Here is a 17,114-nt window from a genome sequence, read left to right as displayed (position 1 = left end):
AGCAACAGTGCTAACCACCATGCCATCCTTGGCGGCAAGAACTGCAATCAAGTATTTGCAATAATGGTAAGTCTTTTGGGCCCACCCTTCTTTGTAGAACGGTATAAATTCAACAACACTGGAGAATTTTAAAGCACTAATGTCATGTTTAAAACATGTCAAAACAACTCAATCAGTCCCCACTTTTGATTAGGTCACTCTTTCTTTTCTTTTTTTTTTCTTTCTTTTTTTTTGAGTCATTCAGAGGTGAACTTTCTGGTGCTTCAGGGAGTGAACTTGATGCTCTGGTCTACTTGTCCCGTCAGTGCACAGAACATGTTGATCCCCCGATGTCTTGGATCAACATGATGATGTTTTGAAAAGAATGAGATGAGCTTTTGTGTTCTTTTTAGTCAGCAGTGGTTTTCACCTTGAAACTCTCCTATGGATGCCATTTTTGCCCAGTCTCTTTATACTGTTGAAATATGAACACTGACCTTAGCTGAGGCTACAGTTCTTCACATGTTGTTCTGGTTTCGTTTGACACGTCATGGATCAGTTGTTGACACAATAATGGAATCATTTTGGTAATCCTTTAACTCCTGAGAAGGTTCTGTCTTTCAATACTGATAGATGTTAATGACTTTGTTTCCCAGCTGTTAGTTTAGATCAGGGGTGAGAAACTCTAGGCCTCAACTGCCAGTGTCCTGCAGGTTTCCTCCCTGGGTCATCACACCTGAATCAAATGTTCATTACCAGGTTTCTGGAGGACTTCAGGGCTGTGTCCCAATCCAGCGACCGCACGCTTCGTAGTGCGCATTTGGAGACCGATTACGTCACAGCGACGTGAGGAAGGGTGTCCCAATTCGAAGTGTACTCCAAATGCGGTTGACAAATGTGCAGTTCATTTCCCCAAATTTGAAGTGTGGTCCAATGTAGACTTCGTGGTCCCATATATCCCACAATTCATAGCATGGCGGTGGGTGTGGATATTTTGTTTGGAAAAAAACGGCGGATGCCTGAAGCGGGGTGGCTAAAGAGTAAACTTTCAAAAGTAAGTGCTGAATATTATGTCACTTATTTATGTGCGAATGTTTAATAATGAAGAACATTAAAACATAACATTATTAAAACATTGGCCACATATCGGCAAAGTTATGTGACATTAGTGATGTTTGTACTTTCAGCGTCAGCTTGGTTTTAAAGCCTTTACTTTAAAATATATGCCGTTAAATAGTTGACCTTAATCTTACAGAGAATGTGATGATTTTATGGATAATTCACAAGCAGGATTCCCTGCACTGTTAATGTCAGCTATGTTATATTGCTGCCTCTGTTTGGTGGTGTCGAGCCAAACGGACTTTAACGTGTGTTTGAACGAGCTGACGGTTCACTCGTTAAGCTGAAAGAAAGATGCTTTAAACACATGTGTCCACTGTACCATCTGGGAACTCTTCTTGTTTAGCACTCGTAATAACACAAACACTAAATCCTCCTTCTCTTGTGCTGTTTTGTAGCAGTGTATACACCTGAGACTGTCACCTATCTGTCTGTCCTGCACTCTCTCTCTTTTTCTTTCTCTCTGATTGTGGAATAAAAGTATGAACATGTATTTATAAGTTACACTTGTGTTTGAATCCTGCAGCTTATCACACATTTGATTTCCATGTGTGACAACTGCAAGTGTCCAGAGTGAGGACAGACTGAAGGACCCACTGCTGCACATCATCTGTGAGGCTTTGCACCCCTGATGATCCACCAGGACAAACTCAGCAGTGTGTGAGGAAGAGGAGGAGGAAGAGCCAGCAGCAGGTGACAGATGGAGAGAATAGACAGACTGTTCCCTGTTTGTGAAGGACTGCTAGGAAAGTTTAAAATAACTAATTGCTTGTCCTGAATCAGTCTTATTAGGTAATGTTCAAATAATTTTATCATTCCAGTGTTTTCAGTGTGGGAGAAAGTACTCAGGGCCTTCAAGTTGAACACTATGAAAGGCAGCAACCAGTTTAATGTTCAGAAACCTAAAGTATCAGCAGCAGAATGGACCTAAAAATAAATGTTTGTTTCAGTTCTATGAAGCTTTGAGTATTTTGGATTAGTAGTACTGCTGTGTTTGTTGCATCATATTGCTGTAATTGTTTATATGCTTTACACTGTAAAAAAAAAAAAAAGTGCTGTTTTTACAGGAAAACCCTGGCAGCTGGGGTTACCAGGGACTTCCTGTAAAAACGCTTTACAGATGCAACTTGTAAATTGATTTACAGTGAATGAATCTCAGATTAAAACTGTTAAATCTACAGGAAAAAGAAGTTAATTTCACACATAGATGTGATATATAAATACATTATTTCCTGTATCTTTTACAAGTAATAAATGCTTTTTGTGGATCCATAAACTGCAAAATTAACAGGGAAATATCGTACAAAGAACTAATTTAAAATGGTAGAACTACGGTGAAACAGTGCATATTAAATGGAGCTGCTCTGTAAATTATACATAAAATCTATGCTGAATATTATATGTTTTAATGTAAAATTTTAACCATAACCCAGCAAATTTCTTACTGCTACGCCTACACCCAAACATGCAAAAATACATCTTGAGAAAACACAAGAGAGGAAAATATCACTTTTGGGAAATTTATTTTGCAGCCACATTAGCAAAATGACAGCAAATGGATCCATTTTTCCAACTAACACAATATGCAAGGCACACAGCAACTACACAATTCAATCAAAATATAGGCTATAAAAGCTGTGGAACATTCCTGCAAAGCAAGAACCATGTTCATGAAACAAGCATTTGTTAGACCCTCCACCAGAAAAAGTTAAATAACCTGTTAAGACTTTAAAACAAAAAACACATATTGTGCCAAAAATGATCATAATCACCGTGCAACGCGACACGCACCCTGCTGTCACCACAACCATGGCCCTGGTCAGAAAACATCAGCAAAACCACGTGGTGAAACAAACCTACACATGTGGTCTAGAAACACTGCAGTAGCAGCATGTTGTTTTTTTTCTTTTCTTATGTAAATAAAGAACATTCCTACAAAGAAAGAACATCTTCATGAATTGGCTTCATGCATTCGACCAGTAAAAGGTTCCAGTACACATTGTGGAACAAAATTAACTAAGTAAAACTAACAGTCCACAGAGAGTCAAGATTTAGGCTTAGCGCCACTTGTGGTCGGCAAGATCCTGAATCAGGGTGAGGACTCGAGGGTTCACACTGAGACGACGCTTTGAGTTTTTGTTCTCTACTTTGGTTCCTTTTTCTGGGTTTATGGAGAAGAAACACCTGTAGAATAACAATCATATAAAAGTTTATTAAGCATTTTTATAATTGATCAGTTAAAATACACGTACAAAGTAAGTAAAAATTAAGTATATACATATATATACACACAGTCATGGCCATGACCACGTTCAAGACAAAGTATAACCAAAATGCTGTGGGGAAGTGAACAATGCATGGTCAAAAGTATTGGCACCCTTCACGAGTGTCTTATGCAGTGATATGTCACACTTTAGCATTGTTAAAATCCAAAGCAAAGGTTATAGGTAGTCAGACGTCAGTTGACGCTTGGTCTAGCCCTGAGTCTCGGCCAGGCTTGGACCCGGATTCAGACTGTTAATGTATTTTAAAAAACCAAACAAAAAAAAAAAAAAAAACAACAACAAAAAACAGAAAAAACAACTGAAACCGGCTCCAAAGCCGACCGAGACTCAGAGCCAGACCTGGACTCGAACCACATCAAAGCCAGACTCCAGATCCCAGAGTCTCAGTTATGAGAAATAACAAAGCCATATTTGTTCACCTCTGAAGAAACTCTAAAGTGGAAGCCAGCTCAGATGGATAATGGATGTTGAAATTGTAGTAGCTCCCGAACATGAGGCACAGTGCAGAAATGAAGGAGGATATGTTTGTGCTGACGAGGTTCCGATCAATACTCAGCATGTATCTTCTTGAGGAATAGCAGGACTGTCCTGTGAACAAATTATTTAACAGGTTATATCAATAAACACGGCAGTCACATGACATTCTATAAAAAGTGCACTTAACAAGAGAGAGAGCTATGAAACAGACTTACCACACACGATAATAGTGGGTGTCAGAGGCACTTGCTCCAGTTGTACCTCATCTGCCAGACATGTATCTTCAACACAGAGAAGCATGGACTCCTCCTTCTCTTCAAAGTAGCTGAGCAGAAGCAGGACCATCTCTTTCACATCATCTGAGCAGCCACTCTGCGGTCCCCGCATCCTCTGAAGCCTTGCATAAGTCTGAAGGAACACCTTGCTTTTGCTGACAGCAACTGTGGTCAAGTAGTCCAGTAGCCTTTTCCCCTTCAAATCCAAATTACGTGTGAATGTCTCTTTGAGGTCAATCCCAGTAAGTTCCTTGAAGTGGACAGACATGCCAAGTTCATCAAACCAAAACGGCCACTCCTCCCTAAGGCATTTGATACTTTTCCCCTGATTGACATGTTGACGTTGTGTGTAGTAAGTGGACTTCATTAGACTTTTTACCTCTTCTGGATTGGTGTCAGCTTGCTGGAACATCACCTTGAGTTTTTCCATCTTTTGCTGTTGGCTCTCTGGAGTTTCTTCAAGAGGCAGAAATTCTACATTCCATTTAATGCACCCGTATGTATCCTGCATGGCTGCTCTTTCTTCTAAAGGGATCTCGTCTGTGTGGTCTGAGTCAGTCTGATGTTTTCTTTTTCTTATTTTGGGTGTTGAAGTGCGCCTTGCAGAACAGAATTGAAAATGTAACTGTTTGACAAGTGAAAGGTAGCCTGCGCCAACAATCTCACCCTCTATTAAATCTTGCAGAGAATTGGGATATTTTGCCACCATTTTTCTTGCAACGTCAATTGAATGTTTTCTACCTACATGTGGGCATTTTTCCATCATCTCAGTCACAACAATCCGGACCATTTGCCTCCTCAGTTTTGGGCGAGGCCTTTTCCCCCTCTCAAGAAAATGCATCACTTCTGCAGGAAGTTTACTCCATGGAATTTCAAAGTTGTCATCCCATTGTGTGTCACATCCTGGGCTGCTGGAGGAGGTCGACGATAGACTTTGGGGTGAAAGTGAGAGCAATGACAGCGACTGGGTTGATGAGGCTTCCACAGATGATAGCGAGCTGTTCTCTGGAGTTTGGTCTTTAAATTACAAAACAAATACAATTATGATTCACACTGTATGTCTGTTCATGACCATCTCTGCTTTTGAGTTTGAATAGTTGTTTGTTGTTTTTACTTACATTTCTGTTTCCAAGCAGAAAGAAGCTTTCTTGCTTGTACAGGTCTTAATGCTGTCTGTGATGCCTCAAAGGCATTTATTTAATTTATCTTTAATGTTTGCTTAAAGTAATTCTTTTGTATGTATTTAAGTTAGAAAGAACAGTAAAAAGAGTTAAAAATGTTAAGAAGCTTTAATTTTGAAGGTGAACTTGCTAATAACCTCACTTCCTGGTGGGTTACCTGTATTGCTTCATTTCCTGTTTAATTCCTCTTCCTGGTTCTCTAAGAGGGAGAGTGACATGTGGTCTTGCTCTGAGGCTTATCCACAGCCATCCACTTGGGAACATTGTTCAGGCAACGCCGTAAGTGTATATATTTCACGATGAAGGTGTTAAAAAGGCATAAGTAGTGGTATTTGTGAAAAATTACATTTTATTTGTGATTCATGGAGGTTGATTTGTACATGTTAAAAAAGGCAGTTTTGATGATGATCATTACTGTTGCTAAAGCTAACACGAAGGTGTAAGGTCACATTTTGAGTTATTTCGTGATGCAATATTTATGTAAACGATCATTTTTTCTATTCTGTATTTCCTTTCAACTACAGTTTTCACCACTTGTCAAATGAAGATTCTGAGTAAAAAGTCAACTCTACTCGGACTCGTGTATTCATTGACAGAGGTTTAGCTTGGTGTTTGATCGGAGTTGCTACACTCTGCAACAGAACACTACACTGTCATCAAATCTGCCTCCGTTACGAAGCATAGATCATCACTTGTCTCAACTCCAATGGACTGCAAGTGCTCCTCCAGGATGTTTTTGTTCACAGCTTGAAGTTCTGGTAGGACTTCCGTGATGGCGACATCTAGGAAGGTTCGCTCTGAGTCACTCATACTTGCACTGAAGAAGAAATGCCACATCCAAACAAAATAGAAAATCACATACAGTTCATACACTTGATGGAGCAGGGTGGGGATCAGGTGACACTTATATTAATGTTAAACTATTTACAGTGAGAAGTGAGCTATTAGTTGGACATTATTTTGCCACAATACTATGCTTTAGTGGAATGACTCGGTATTCTTGAAGAATGTATGATACCAAAGGATAGAAATCATGCAGGTCATTAATGTTGATGCACTGTAACCCAAGACTGTCCTTTGTCACAGAATACAGATGGTATTCTGAGAGGAAGATGCCTTTGTGGATATCCATTAGAACATACACAGATGTGTCATTTTGAATCAAGATGAGTAGAAGTTCACCAAACTCCATACACTCGTCATTTCTGTACACAAGAAACTGTCCCTTTTTATATGCAGTGCCCTTGTACTGAATGTCTGTGGTAACTGTGGTATTGCTTTCTGAAAAAGCTAACTCCCTGACCGCATGCTGAATAGTGTCACTGTAGAGGTTGGGATAAAACGCACAGCTCTCCTTGACTTGCAGCAGTTCACGGCATTCTTGCCCTGCTAAAAGATAAGCCTGATACATCTGATGACGTGTTGACAAAGTTTGACAAATATTTTTGAAGCTTTTCAAGTGTCTGGCACATCTTTTGAAGTAACTGTGTTTACATTCAAACCTAAGCGTCCATAACCTCATCAATGGACCAAATTGCAACAACAATGCTGAATAATGGCGCAAATAGTGGTGCTTGGGTTTTAGTTTAATTCCAGGAAACAACATCTCTCTCATCTCCAAATATTCTTGAATCAAAATGTCAGCGAATGCTATCTGGGACAAGGAAATGCTCTGAGCACAAATAAGATCCACAATGTCTTTCAACTGGAGAGCTAACTGCCATACTTCATCCTCATGGTTTTGTACTTTGTCACCAATCAAAACTGGCAGCAATCTCAAAAGGTTCCAGTTTTGAACGGCTTGCCCTGATAATTTGGATCCGTCAGGTTTGACAGTACATGGCTTTGTAAGTGCTTCGGATCCTTTATATTTAAACTGTTTAATGCGTCTGTTTAGAAGGGAGTATGTGAACCATTTTTTATAATGTTCTTCAGGTACAGTGCTAGATCATATGACGCAACTCCTTCAAAGAGGTCATGACCTAGACAAGGTGGGAGACCAGGCTGGGATACGTGAAAAGACTGAAGGGTATTGAAGATGGAGTTTACCTTTATTCCTCTGACGTCTTGGATAGTTTCAGACTGGAGATCAGCAACAGCCGCGTCATATGTCTCTGGAGTGCGTGGAGGACCACAGGCATTCGGATCAGCATAAAACTCACTTCGTGTTACTTCACAGTACCTGCAAAAATATTGAGAGCAGCTGAAGTTTTCTGTAAACCCTCCTATGCAATGAGAACCCAAGTTGTCCCCAGCAATACAGTAAAGACCCCCTTTTACTGTTTCTCCATCTACATCTATTCCATCTGTCTCCAAAGATTTCAGATCTGCCAACAACTCTGAGAAAACTTTGGCTATTCCAAAGCGCTTGAAGTCATTCTCAACACACAACAAGACTAAAAACATGTTATCTGTATTTGAACGCAAATGAATGTGTAAATTTGCTAATGACAGACTGCAAGAAGTTTGTGCGTTTTTTTTAGCAGAACCCAGGGGATTCACTACCTCAAATGAATCTTGGTACAAAATCAGTTTGAGGCTTTCAGGGTTTTCATTAAAGAACTGGTGACATTTGAAAATTTTGCCATCATATAAATCCTTAAAAATTTCTACATCAGGACCCCCAAACTGTTGTGACTGTGTATTCCTCCATAACTGTGACTCTAAAAAGCTCTTCAGGGTTTCTCCAACTGGTATGTAGTAAGCACATTTTTCTGTCATGTTTTCATCCATTCCCAATGGCACTTTCTTGGGTTCTGTGTATTTAAACATTTTTTTTGAATATTTGATTTCTGGTGTGACTCTTTAATGCAGTCACAGATTTTAGTGACTGCTTCATCTGATAGGTTCATTTCATTTTTTAGTAAACAACTTACCTTATTAATTGTGTAGGCTTGACCCAATTCGTGCACATTCTGCATTTCCTCAGCAATACTCTGTATAGTAGAGGCAGGAATTAGCAGCTGTTCTTGCAGTTTAAGGTAAAAGAGACACATGTTTCTGAGATAAGAATGACTATCCTTCTCTGGCATATCACTGGCTGAACTAGCAGATGCCATGGTTTCATGTGTGTTTTCTGAATATTCTGTACTGTCATTTGGGGGCTGAGGACGAGATTCCTTGTACATGTCATCAATACCATCTGGGGAACAAGCTTTATGCTTCCTACACATGTGAGAAGTAAATGATGACTTTTTTGTAAACATATGCTTACAACCACTTACTGGACATGACACAGACCTGCCCTCTGCAATATGATCGTTTAAGTGAGACACTAGCTCTTTCACTGTTTGAAAATGGCGGGCACATAATGAAACCGCACATTTTAAATCTGCAACAAGAGCTTTAGGAGTAGCTTGAAGTGCAGGTGCATTGTGCACACGATAAAAATGCCCCTTGAAAGCAGAGTACGTGGTGAATGTTTGGCTGCAATTGGCGCCAACACATTTAAAAATACAACAAGGCTCATTCTTATGCACTCTGCAATGTAGTACATAGCCTCTTAATGTGACCAATACCTTTTTACAAAAGACGCAGATGATCATTTTTAGTATTTCAAAAGTTTGCCTGTGCTTTTCAGCTGAACTAGCATGCTAGCGCTAGGTTATGAGCATTGGTCTAAATATCAACTGGTGCTTTTATCTCGAAAAAACGTCGCCAAGATATTGAACTTACCGTGCAGACTTTCTGACGAACAAACACAGATCCTCAAAAAACACTTGAAATCGTATGTTTGTAATTTGTCCTAACAACGTAGTTGCTGAAAGTTCAACGTTTTCTTCTCCCGTCTTCTCTCTCGTGCTGGCTCGTTAGCTATAGTCGTGAACTAGGCGCTTTTCTCCTCCCGCCCTCACGTCATTATCCAATCAGAGACGAGCTTCAGATGCACATTCAAAATTAGGCGCGCTCAGTGCAACGGTGAGTGGCCTGAAGTAGCTTACAGCTCTGTGGAGATGAGGCACCATAGAGATCCTATGGGAGGCACTGTAAGTTTGTTTAGCCTGTAATAATGAGACATTGCTGACCTAACCCAAAAAAGTATTCTAGTCTAAGTATCACATTGCAATTAAAAGAAACATAAAGAATACAAGCATTATGACAGAAGCATTACTTAGTCGTTAAATAATAATTTCTTATTGGTTACCCTACAATAGGCTGCAAATAGCCCGAATGATTTAAGAAAAAAACACGATGTAAACAATTTTAATTGTATATTTTTATATAGCCTATAAATGGAGAGGCAACCTCTCAGGTTCACAATGACATCTTCTGTGAAAACATTTTTATTAGTCCTATCCATGACTTTGCATCATTTCATGAATCATGTTAAAAGTAGGCCCAGTACATCCATGCAGTTGTAAAGTGACTTACATATAGGTCATGTGTTTTTAAGAAAAACTGACTAAAACTGTGATTTTTACAGTATTTGCATGTCAAATTAACATGATTGTTTGGTTATGAGTATTACGGTGTTTCACTGTTTTTATTCACAGTATTTGTAGTTTTAACCAATAAATTTGATTATAATCACACATTCATGTTGTAAATATAACAGGAACATTCTGTTTAAAGGTTTACAATAATTCACTGTGATCGAAACAGGAAAGTTGTGTTTTGGGGTTTACTATACATTTCTGTAGGGGTTTTACATGGTTTTTATGTCAATTTCACTGCCCTTTTTTTTACAGTGTATATATTCTGAGGTAAGTTGATCTACAGTGGGGCAAAAAAGTATTTAGTCAGCCACCGATTGTGCAAGTTTCCCCACCTAAAATGATGACAGAGGTCAGTAATTTGCACCAGAGGTACACTTCAACTGTGAGAGACAGAATGTGAAAAAAAAAATCCATGAATCCACATGGTAGGATTTGTAAAGAATTTGTTCGTAAATCAGGGTGGAAAATAAGTATTTGGTCAATAACAAAAATACAACTCAATACTTTGTAACATAACCTTTGTTGGCAATAACAGAGGTCAAACGTTTACTATAGGTCTTTACCAGGTTTGCACACACAGTAGCTGGTATTTTGGCCCATTCCTCCATGCAGATCTTCTCGAGAGCAGTGATGTTTTGGGGCTGTCGCCGAGCAACACGGACTTTCAACTCCCGCCACAGATTTTCTATGGGGTTGAGGTCTGGAGACTGGCTAGGCCACTCCAGGACTTTCAAATGCTTCTTACGGAGCCACTCCTTTGTTCCCATACGGAAAAGAAATATAAAAAACGTATAAAACCCATATGTTAAAGAAATATAAAAAACTTAGAAAAGATTTGCATCAGCTTTAGTTTGCTCCATATATAGTGAATCATATAAGGCTTGTATGATTTACTCCTGAAAGTGGCCACTTTCGGGTTACTTTCATACATGATAATAAAGTGGATCACATAAGGATCATGTTAAAACTAAGTATGAGTTATATAAGGAAAGTACATGTCAAAGTATGTATTCCATAGATGTTCCATATAATATTTGCATAGTTTTTAGTACATAATTGTCATAAAGACATATGCTTTACATATATGAACAAAATATGTTAGATAATTTTTTTTTATATGTAAAGTAAATGTAGTTTGCAGGGCAATAATCTCTTTTTTTTAAATGCTTTTTATACATATATTCTAAGAATATGTTAGATTACATATGTTTTCACTTTATGTTCCGGCAATACATTTTTATGGTAAACTATTCTTTTTTTTACATTTTTCTTCTAAGAATTCTTAAATCTCATCTCATAAAAAACCTATAAACTTAATTATTAATTTTATACAAATTAACATTACTAGAAAAAAAAAAAAAAAATCTATCACATATGAAAAAGACAACAGTATCATTTGCCCCTGCTTGACCAACATCAGTTAAAAACTAGCAATGCAAAGACAAACTCGTAAGCCAACATAACTTTCTTTGACAGGTCGGCAGTCAATGTATTGTAATACTGAAGAAAACAAAAACAAAAAACATGAATACTGGGCAATCTTTAAATTCAATTAACTTTTATTATTCTGATATAACAGTCACATACTAATATTTCACAGAAATATTTAACCTAATCTAAGCTCTATTGTTTAAAGAGCATGCTAAGCTGCATACCTTTTGCTGCAAATTTGTGGAACTTTTACCTGCTAACATGAGTAAAACTTTGGAGGGCAAAAAACCTGCCCACTTAAAAAACAAAACAAACAATCTATCTTTAATAGATAAAACATGAATTGGCATTATAATAACATGCCAAATGAGACATCGAAAGTCAAGTTATGGGGATGCTGTGACAGAGACATTTTTATTTCTGGCCCGGAGTTCTGTGATCTTGGCATTGATTGTAGTACCAATGCTGGAAGGATGGGTCCCAGGCCACTTCTCAAGGGTTGCACCTATATATGTACAAAAATGCAGGGGGGGGGGGGGGTGATGACAAGAACAGAATTAGTAGTGTAAAAGAACCCAATGATCTTAAACAATAGTGCAATGATCCTGCATTAATCAGTCTTAATATCTAATGGTGCCAGCTTTGAAATTTGCAGACGATGCATGGAGCGGTTCACTACATTGACTACATTTACATACAGCCAATATTCAGGTTATGGTCGAGTTAGGCTCACTATTCAGGGTTCTGAAACATTCGGAATAACTCATTCACATGCATGAGATGAGAGAGTCACAGAGAGCCAGACGGCACATACACAAAGTTCCTCTACTCAAAAGACCAGGATTCCGCGGGAATAGAACATGTGCAAAACACAAATCCATTTTCATTCTGATGGCGATATGCCGATAGAGGTTTTACATGACCCTTTTCTCACAAAAATATTTGGTAACTCCAAGATTTATATTTGGATTTTTGCCGGTATTTTAAAGCCATGTGTGACCGGGTTATTGCTAACATTCCAGTTTTGAATGGGTTATCGGCTGCATGTAAACGCAGTCACTGAAATACATCAAATGCAAGAACATCCAGAATGTAAAATACTTATCTACCATCATTTGTTACTTTGTAGTTGGACAAACAAAATGCACCATAAAGGAAATGAAAGGCCTACAGAGAAATCTAAGGCCTACAATAGTATGTCATGAAAAGACCATTCATTCATCTGGATATAACTCAAAAAAGATCAACTAGAATCCTCTATTTGGTGGAGGCCTTTCTTCATCAACAATAATATATGCATAAATGTTAAGAAGATATTCTTCATATGTGTGGCCCTTGTTTTTCATTGGTCCTTTGTTATCTTTAAATGCCAGAAGTGTGGACAACTGCGAAAACATGCCATAAAAAGCTAAAAACTTACTGTAGATGGCATCCAATTTATTTTTGTCGAGCGGTAAACGTGCATGTCCTCTGCCTCGTTTTCCCCCTCGAAGATTGCTCACTAGCAATATTTCCACAGGGAAGACTGCTGTGAGCAGATGCCTCACAAAGGTTGTAGATGAATTTGCATTAGTAGCATAGGCCCAGGCCAGTTTCTCTACCATGACTCCAGTCCCAGGATAAATCTCCACCTGTTCCAACAAAAAGACATTTTGATCAATATAAGAGACGTAAAGAACAACTACATACCTTTCCAGACTTAAAACTCTGTTTCTCGTCTAGTTTTGAAGGCAGTGACATTTATGTATATTCCCGGAGCCGTCGTTCACCTGCAATGTCCGGATGCTAAGCTACTGGATTGCAAAACTTTTTTCTGCATCACTTGTTACTCGCACAGGCATTCCCATGCAAAAGTGAAGCTTTTGTAGAAAAATTGTAGTTTGCCTCTGCTCCACCAGGGGCTGGCTCTAAAACAGAGTCAATCCCCATAGACTCCTTTGTTAAGAAGGGAAACTTCACAGCAGAAACACAGTCAATGAATTTAACACTTGAATTAGATCCATCATACTAATAAGTAGAGTACCAATTTAAAAGTTTTGACATATTTTCCCATTAAATCTAATAGGAAAGTCCGTCAAAACTTTTATTGGTATTGTGTTCAAGGTTGGATCAACTGTAAGTAGAAAGACAGTAGATCCAATTTATGCACTTCATCTATTTATTCTTTAAAATTCCATTACCTTTGATGACTGGGATTCCTTTGTTGATAGAATGACAGATGCTGGTGTTGAGAAGGATGAAGTGGATTTGGGAGGGGGCAGCAGCGAACCATCTGATGATGAACCGGGCGTGGACTGCGGAGAAATCTGGGGAAGCTCAAAACTGGATCTCTTAAGAGGTTCAGCCAAATTAATCACCTTTTTCATCGTCTTCATGAGTTCTGGCACATCTATATATAGTAAATGAATAAAAAAATGATTACCAGAATGGTTTATACATAGGCTAGAGTGACTTTTTCAAATATATTGGCTGTTTAATTGTTAAATTAGTGATAGGAAGTGATACCTTGGACAAGCAACTCCTTCAGTTTATCATTCTCTTGTTTCAGGTCTTGGATCTTCCGCTTTAGACCAATTACTGTCTTTTTTGGACTTTTTTCACCATAAGCGACTGAAGGTGGTGAATGACTGTACATTGCAAGGAATTCCTGTGCAGGGTCTTTCTTTGAAGGAGCCTTTGACTTCTGGACATGAAAAAAGATAGCGAGAAAGAAGAGGAATTTACATAAAATACTCAAAGCTGCCATAAAAGTTATGAATCTAAAGTGTAAAGACAACAGATTCAATAGCTGTGCCACAAAGTGTAGGGTGCATACTTCAAAGAGCTGATTTCTTAGCCACATACAGTACCAGTCAAAAGTTTGTACAATTTTACAATTAAATATAATGGGAAAGTGTGTCCAAACTTTTAACTGGTACTGCACATCACAGAACTGTAACTAGGCCTGTTCCAAAGATTGGGCTCATTTGAATACAGTTAAAAAAAAAAAAAGTTTACCATAATTCAATTTAGGTGGCTACAAGTGATTTTTTCCTTTAACAAATCCTGACAATCATTGTATACAAATGACCTTTGTGTGCAGTAGAATAGGGGGACCACTGGTGGAGTTCCTTTTCTTAAATGTAAATACGTTTCAGTTTTAAAATTATATCTGATCTGAAAAAGGTAAAAATCAGTAAAATATATTTTTTTTTTTTAGGGAAAGAGAAGTACTACAGTCATTGCTTGGTGACAGAAATGGTGTGTAACATAATAGAAAGATGGTGAGGATGTTCAGACATAACCAGGAAATGCTACTTGCAGGCTACACTGTCCCGTTTCATAAGGCTGTAGCCTGCATAGACTCCATCCAATGGTAGATGTACAATACAATAGTGTCAACTTTTTAAAGGAGCCATCACCTAAAATGTTTCATTTTCCACATGAAAACATGTATATAATGGTTTCCTAATGACTGACACTAGCCTAGAAGCCAATATTTAAAGATGGAGTGTTTAGATAACATGTAAAACACGGATACTACAAAATGGTTCCAAGTGAAATGTCACCTTGAGTTGCAATGGCTGCGACAGAATCAGAGTCTCATTTGGATCGGAGTCATCAGAATCATCCTGATAGTTTTCAGGATGGACAGATACCCTCTTGGTCAGGTCCTCTGGTTCATTTTCCTTCAGCAGTGCATTAATTTTCCGAGCTGCCTCAAAACGAGTAGCTAGAGCACAAAGGAGGAAACAAAAAGACATTACAACAATCCCCTCATTACTCCACAGGTGTTTTTTTTTTAAATCACCAGACTATGTCCTGTTTTCAGGTAATTGCAGTAATGAATGTTATTTTTTACTCCTGACTAAAAACACAACTGAACACTGGAATGGTTCTTCGACCTGTGTGAAAGAGAGAGCTAACAAAGAAAAGAGAACATTTGTATATGGGATAGAGAAAGAGAAGAAGAAGACAGCAGTAACAGTGTCTAGTTTTGTGTTGAGTTGCGATTCACATAGTGCATTTAGCAAAAAAACAAACAATTCCTATTTCACAGAATTTCCATACATGTGAAACATAAAATATACAACTATTCAACATCTAAAAGCAACCATCTCATTAGTCAGGGGTTAGGGTTAAAAGGAGTAGGAGCCACATTTAGGAGATTTACTGTGTTAATATGTAAACTTTTACTTAGAGCAGAGTAAAGACGAGTGATAAAATACAAAACTGTTGCGACTTTATGTAATGTATACTTAATGTATATTAAGTAAACATGTAGTACAGTCTTCAGCTCCCTGGAAAAACGAAGTAAGCACATGACTTTAAAGAGTGAATTCAGTTTTTCTTTAGAGAACTACTTTCAAGTAGAGAAGGACATTCTACATTTCAAATCATTAACAATTACTTACCAGAGACAAAAACAACAGTGCCCCTGTAATGTGGCCACCCTCCTCGCTGTTTCTTCCCATGGCGCCATTCAATAACTGCCGAGTAAGTGGAAATGGGATTCCCATGCTGGTCCATCTTGGAGTCATCATACCCCCGTATGTTAACAGTTTTTACTTCACTAAGCTTTCCATAGTCCTCCCCTTCACTCCACTGCACCACTGCAAACTTCCTCTCCTCGTGTTCTGTAGTAAATGAAGGGGGGAGGAAAAAAAGAATTGCTTTTTCCTAGCTAGAATGCTACAGGCTATATGCTAATAAAGGCTTTTTCTTATCAAAAAATATTCTATTTGACATGGTTTCTATAGGCATACTTTTACCGTTTGAACCATTTTAATGACACCAAGTGCTATGTCGCATGCATAATTCTCTGAAGAGAGCATTTCCACGTTGGTCACTTGTTTCTATGTGACCCGTAAAACATCAAACCACTTTTAGCAAGCTATTAGCTTAAGCTAAGTCATTCAAATTCGAAAACATTTAGGCGACTTACCTCTGATATTAGTTTTATTCGTCTCCGTAGTCTCCATCTTTGCAAGACACACTTTATTAGACCGATTTCCCGCTTGTTGTTAAATTACGTAAGGAAGCCGTTACCTGATGAGGACCGTGTGAGGTCTCGCGGTGAAAGCTGGCCACCTGTACGCTGCAGCATGGCCCGCCCTACTTTGCCTTTGATTGGTGTATCCTCATATTTGACCGTACACTTAACCAATCATGGCACTCACAGCTGAAAACAAATTTTTGAGTTCATGCTCTACGTCAGTATTTTCTCTATTTGGCGGTAGAATATGTTTTTCACAGATTATAGACTATACTGACATTCCAACTGAGTTTTGTAACTTAAGAGCCAGTGATGCCGAAAAGAAAACATTATAGATCTGACACAAGTGAAATAGACTGGATGCGGAAAAACGTTCCTTCACGTACTTTGACCAGATGGAAAAAACGGTATGTGCACCTTTGCCAATAAGTTAATACAGTTGTCAGTTTCTGTCATTGTTATGAAAGCTACAAGAATTTATTAATTTTTTTAGAAAAATCGACAGAGCTTTGACTGACATCGGACAGCACAACACACAACAACAAGTAAGTGAATGTATATCGTTAATGTCTTATCAGCTACCATAGTAGCACTTGATACAAAGTGTTTGGGTTTTAATACTTTGGTTAAGTGGAACATTCCAGTTCTAATTTGACACCCATAACTTGGCTTATATTTTTGTGTTGTGTGTACTAAGTAGGTTAACAAACTAATAATTCCATACACTTACATAGATATTTATTTTCAATGATAAGTTATGCAACATAATTTATTGTGTTTGCCAAATGACTGATAAATTCTGTTTAGGTTAGTTATGATAAGAAAATGCAAAGTATTTGAGAATCTAGACTATATTCATAATGTTTCTGCATTGAAAGTAATCTGAAGTGCTACTTAAGTAATTGTGAGATGATAAATATAATTTAAAAAAATGTAGTTTTTTACTTAGAAGACAA

At 38.1% G+C, this 17,114-nt stretch overlaps 2 protein-coding genes and 1 long non-coding RNA gene across 3 annotated transcripts; all 3 read right to left on the bottom strand.

Annotated features, from left to right (window-relative positions):
- Positions 1-2,604: 2,604 nt before the first annotated feature.
- On the bottom strand, positions 2,605-5,307 carry LOC143421452 (uncharacterized). Its single transcript, XM_076890664.1, has 6 exons — positions 5,254-5,307; positions 4,881-5,152; positions 4,515-4,734; positions 4,076-4,385; positions 3,803-3,971; positions 2,605-3,282 (listed from the first exon to the last, which is right to left on the bottom strand). Coding segments are annotated over exons 2-6 (828 nt in total). The 5' UTR covers positions 4,883-5,152; positions 5,254-5,307; the 3' UTR covers positions 2,605-3,155.
- A 689-nt stretch (positions 5,308-5,996) lies between these two features.
- Positions 5,997-9,472, bottom strand: LOC143421453 (uncharacterized). Its single transcript, XR_013101101.1, has 4 exons — positions 8,992-9,472; positions 8,193-8,252; positions 7,366-7,498; positions 5,997-6,133 (listed from the first exon to the last, which is right to left on the bottom strand). It is a non-coding gene; the product is annotated as an uncharacterized LOC143421453 (long non-coding RNA).
- A 1,850-nt stretch (positions 9,473-11,322) lies between these two features.
- On the bottom strand, positions 11,323-16,657 carry LOC143421340 (uncharacterized). The gene is made up of 7 exons (XM_076890454.1): positions 16,108-16,657; positions 15,578-15,799; positions 14,732-14,895; positions 13,689-13,866; positions 13,364-13,572; positions 12,604-12,814; positions 11,323-11,688 (listed from the first exon to the last, which is right to left on the bottom strand). Exons 1-7 carry the CDS (start codon positions 16,142-16,144, stop codon positions 11,570-11,572), a joined length of 1,140 nt encoding a protein of 379 aa, XP_076746569.1. The 5' UTR covers positions 16,145-16,657; the 3' UTR covers positions 11,323-11,569.
- Positions 16,658-17,114: the final 457 nt, after the last annotated feature.

This window comes from Maylandia zebra, linkage group LG12 (assembly GCF_041146795.1).
Source record: "Maylandia zebra isolate NMK-2024a linkage group LG12, Mzebra_GT3a, whole genome shotgun sequence".
Lineage (NCBI taxonomy): Eukaryota > Metazoa > Chordata > Actinopteri > Cichliformes > Cichlidae > Maylandia > Maylandia zebra.
This window is presented reverse-complemented; position numbering and strand designations above follow the sequence as displayed.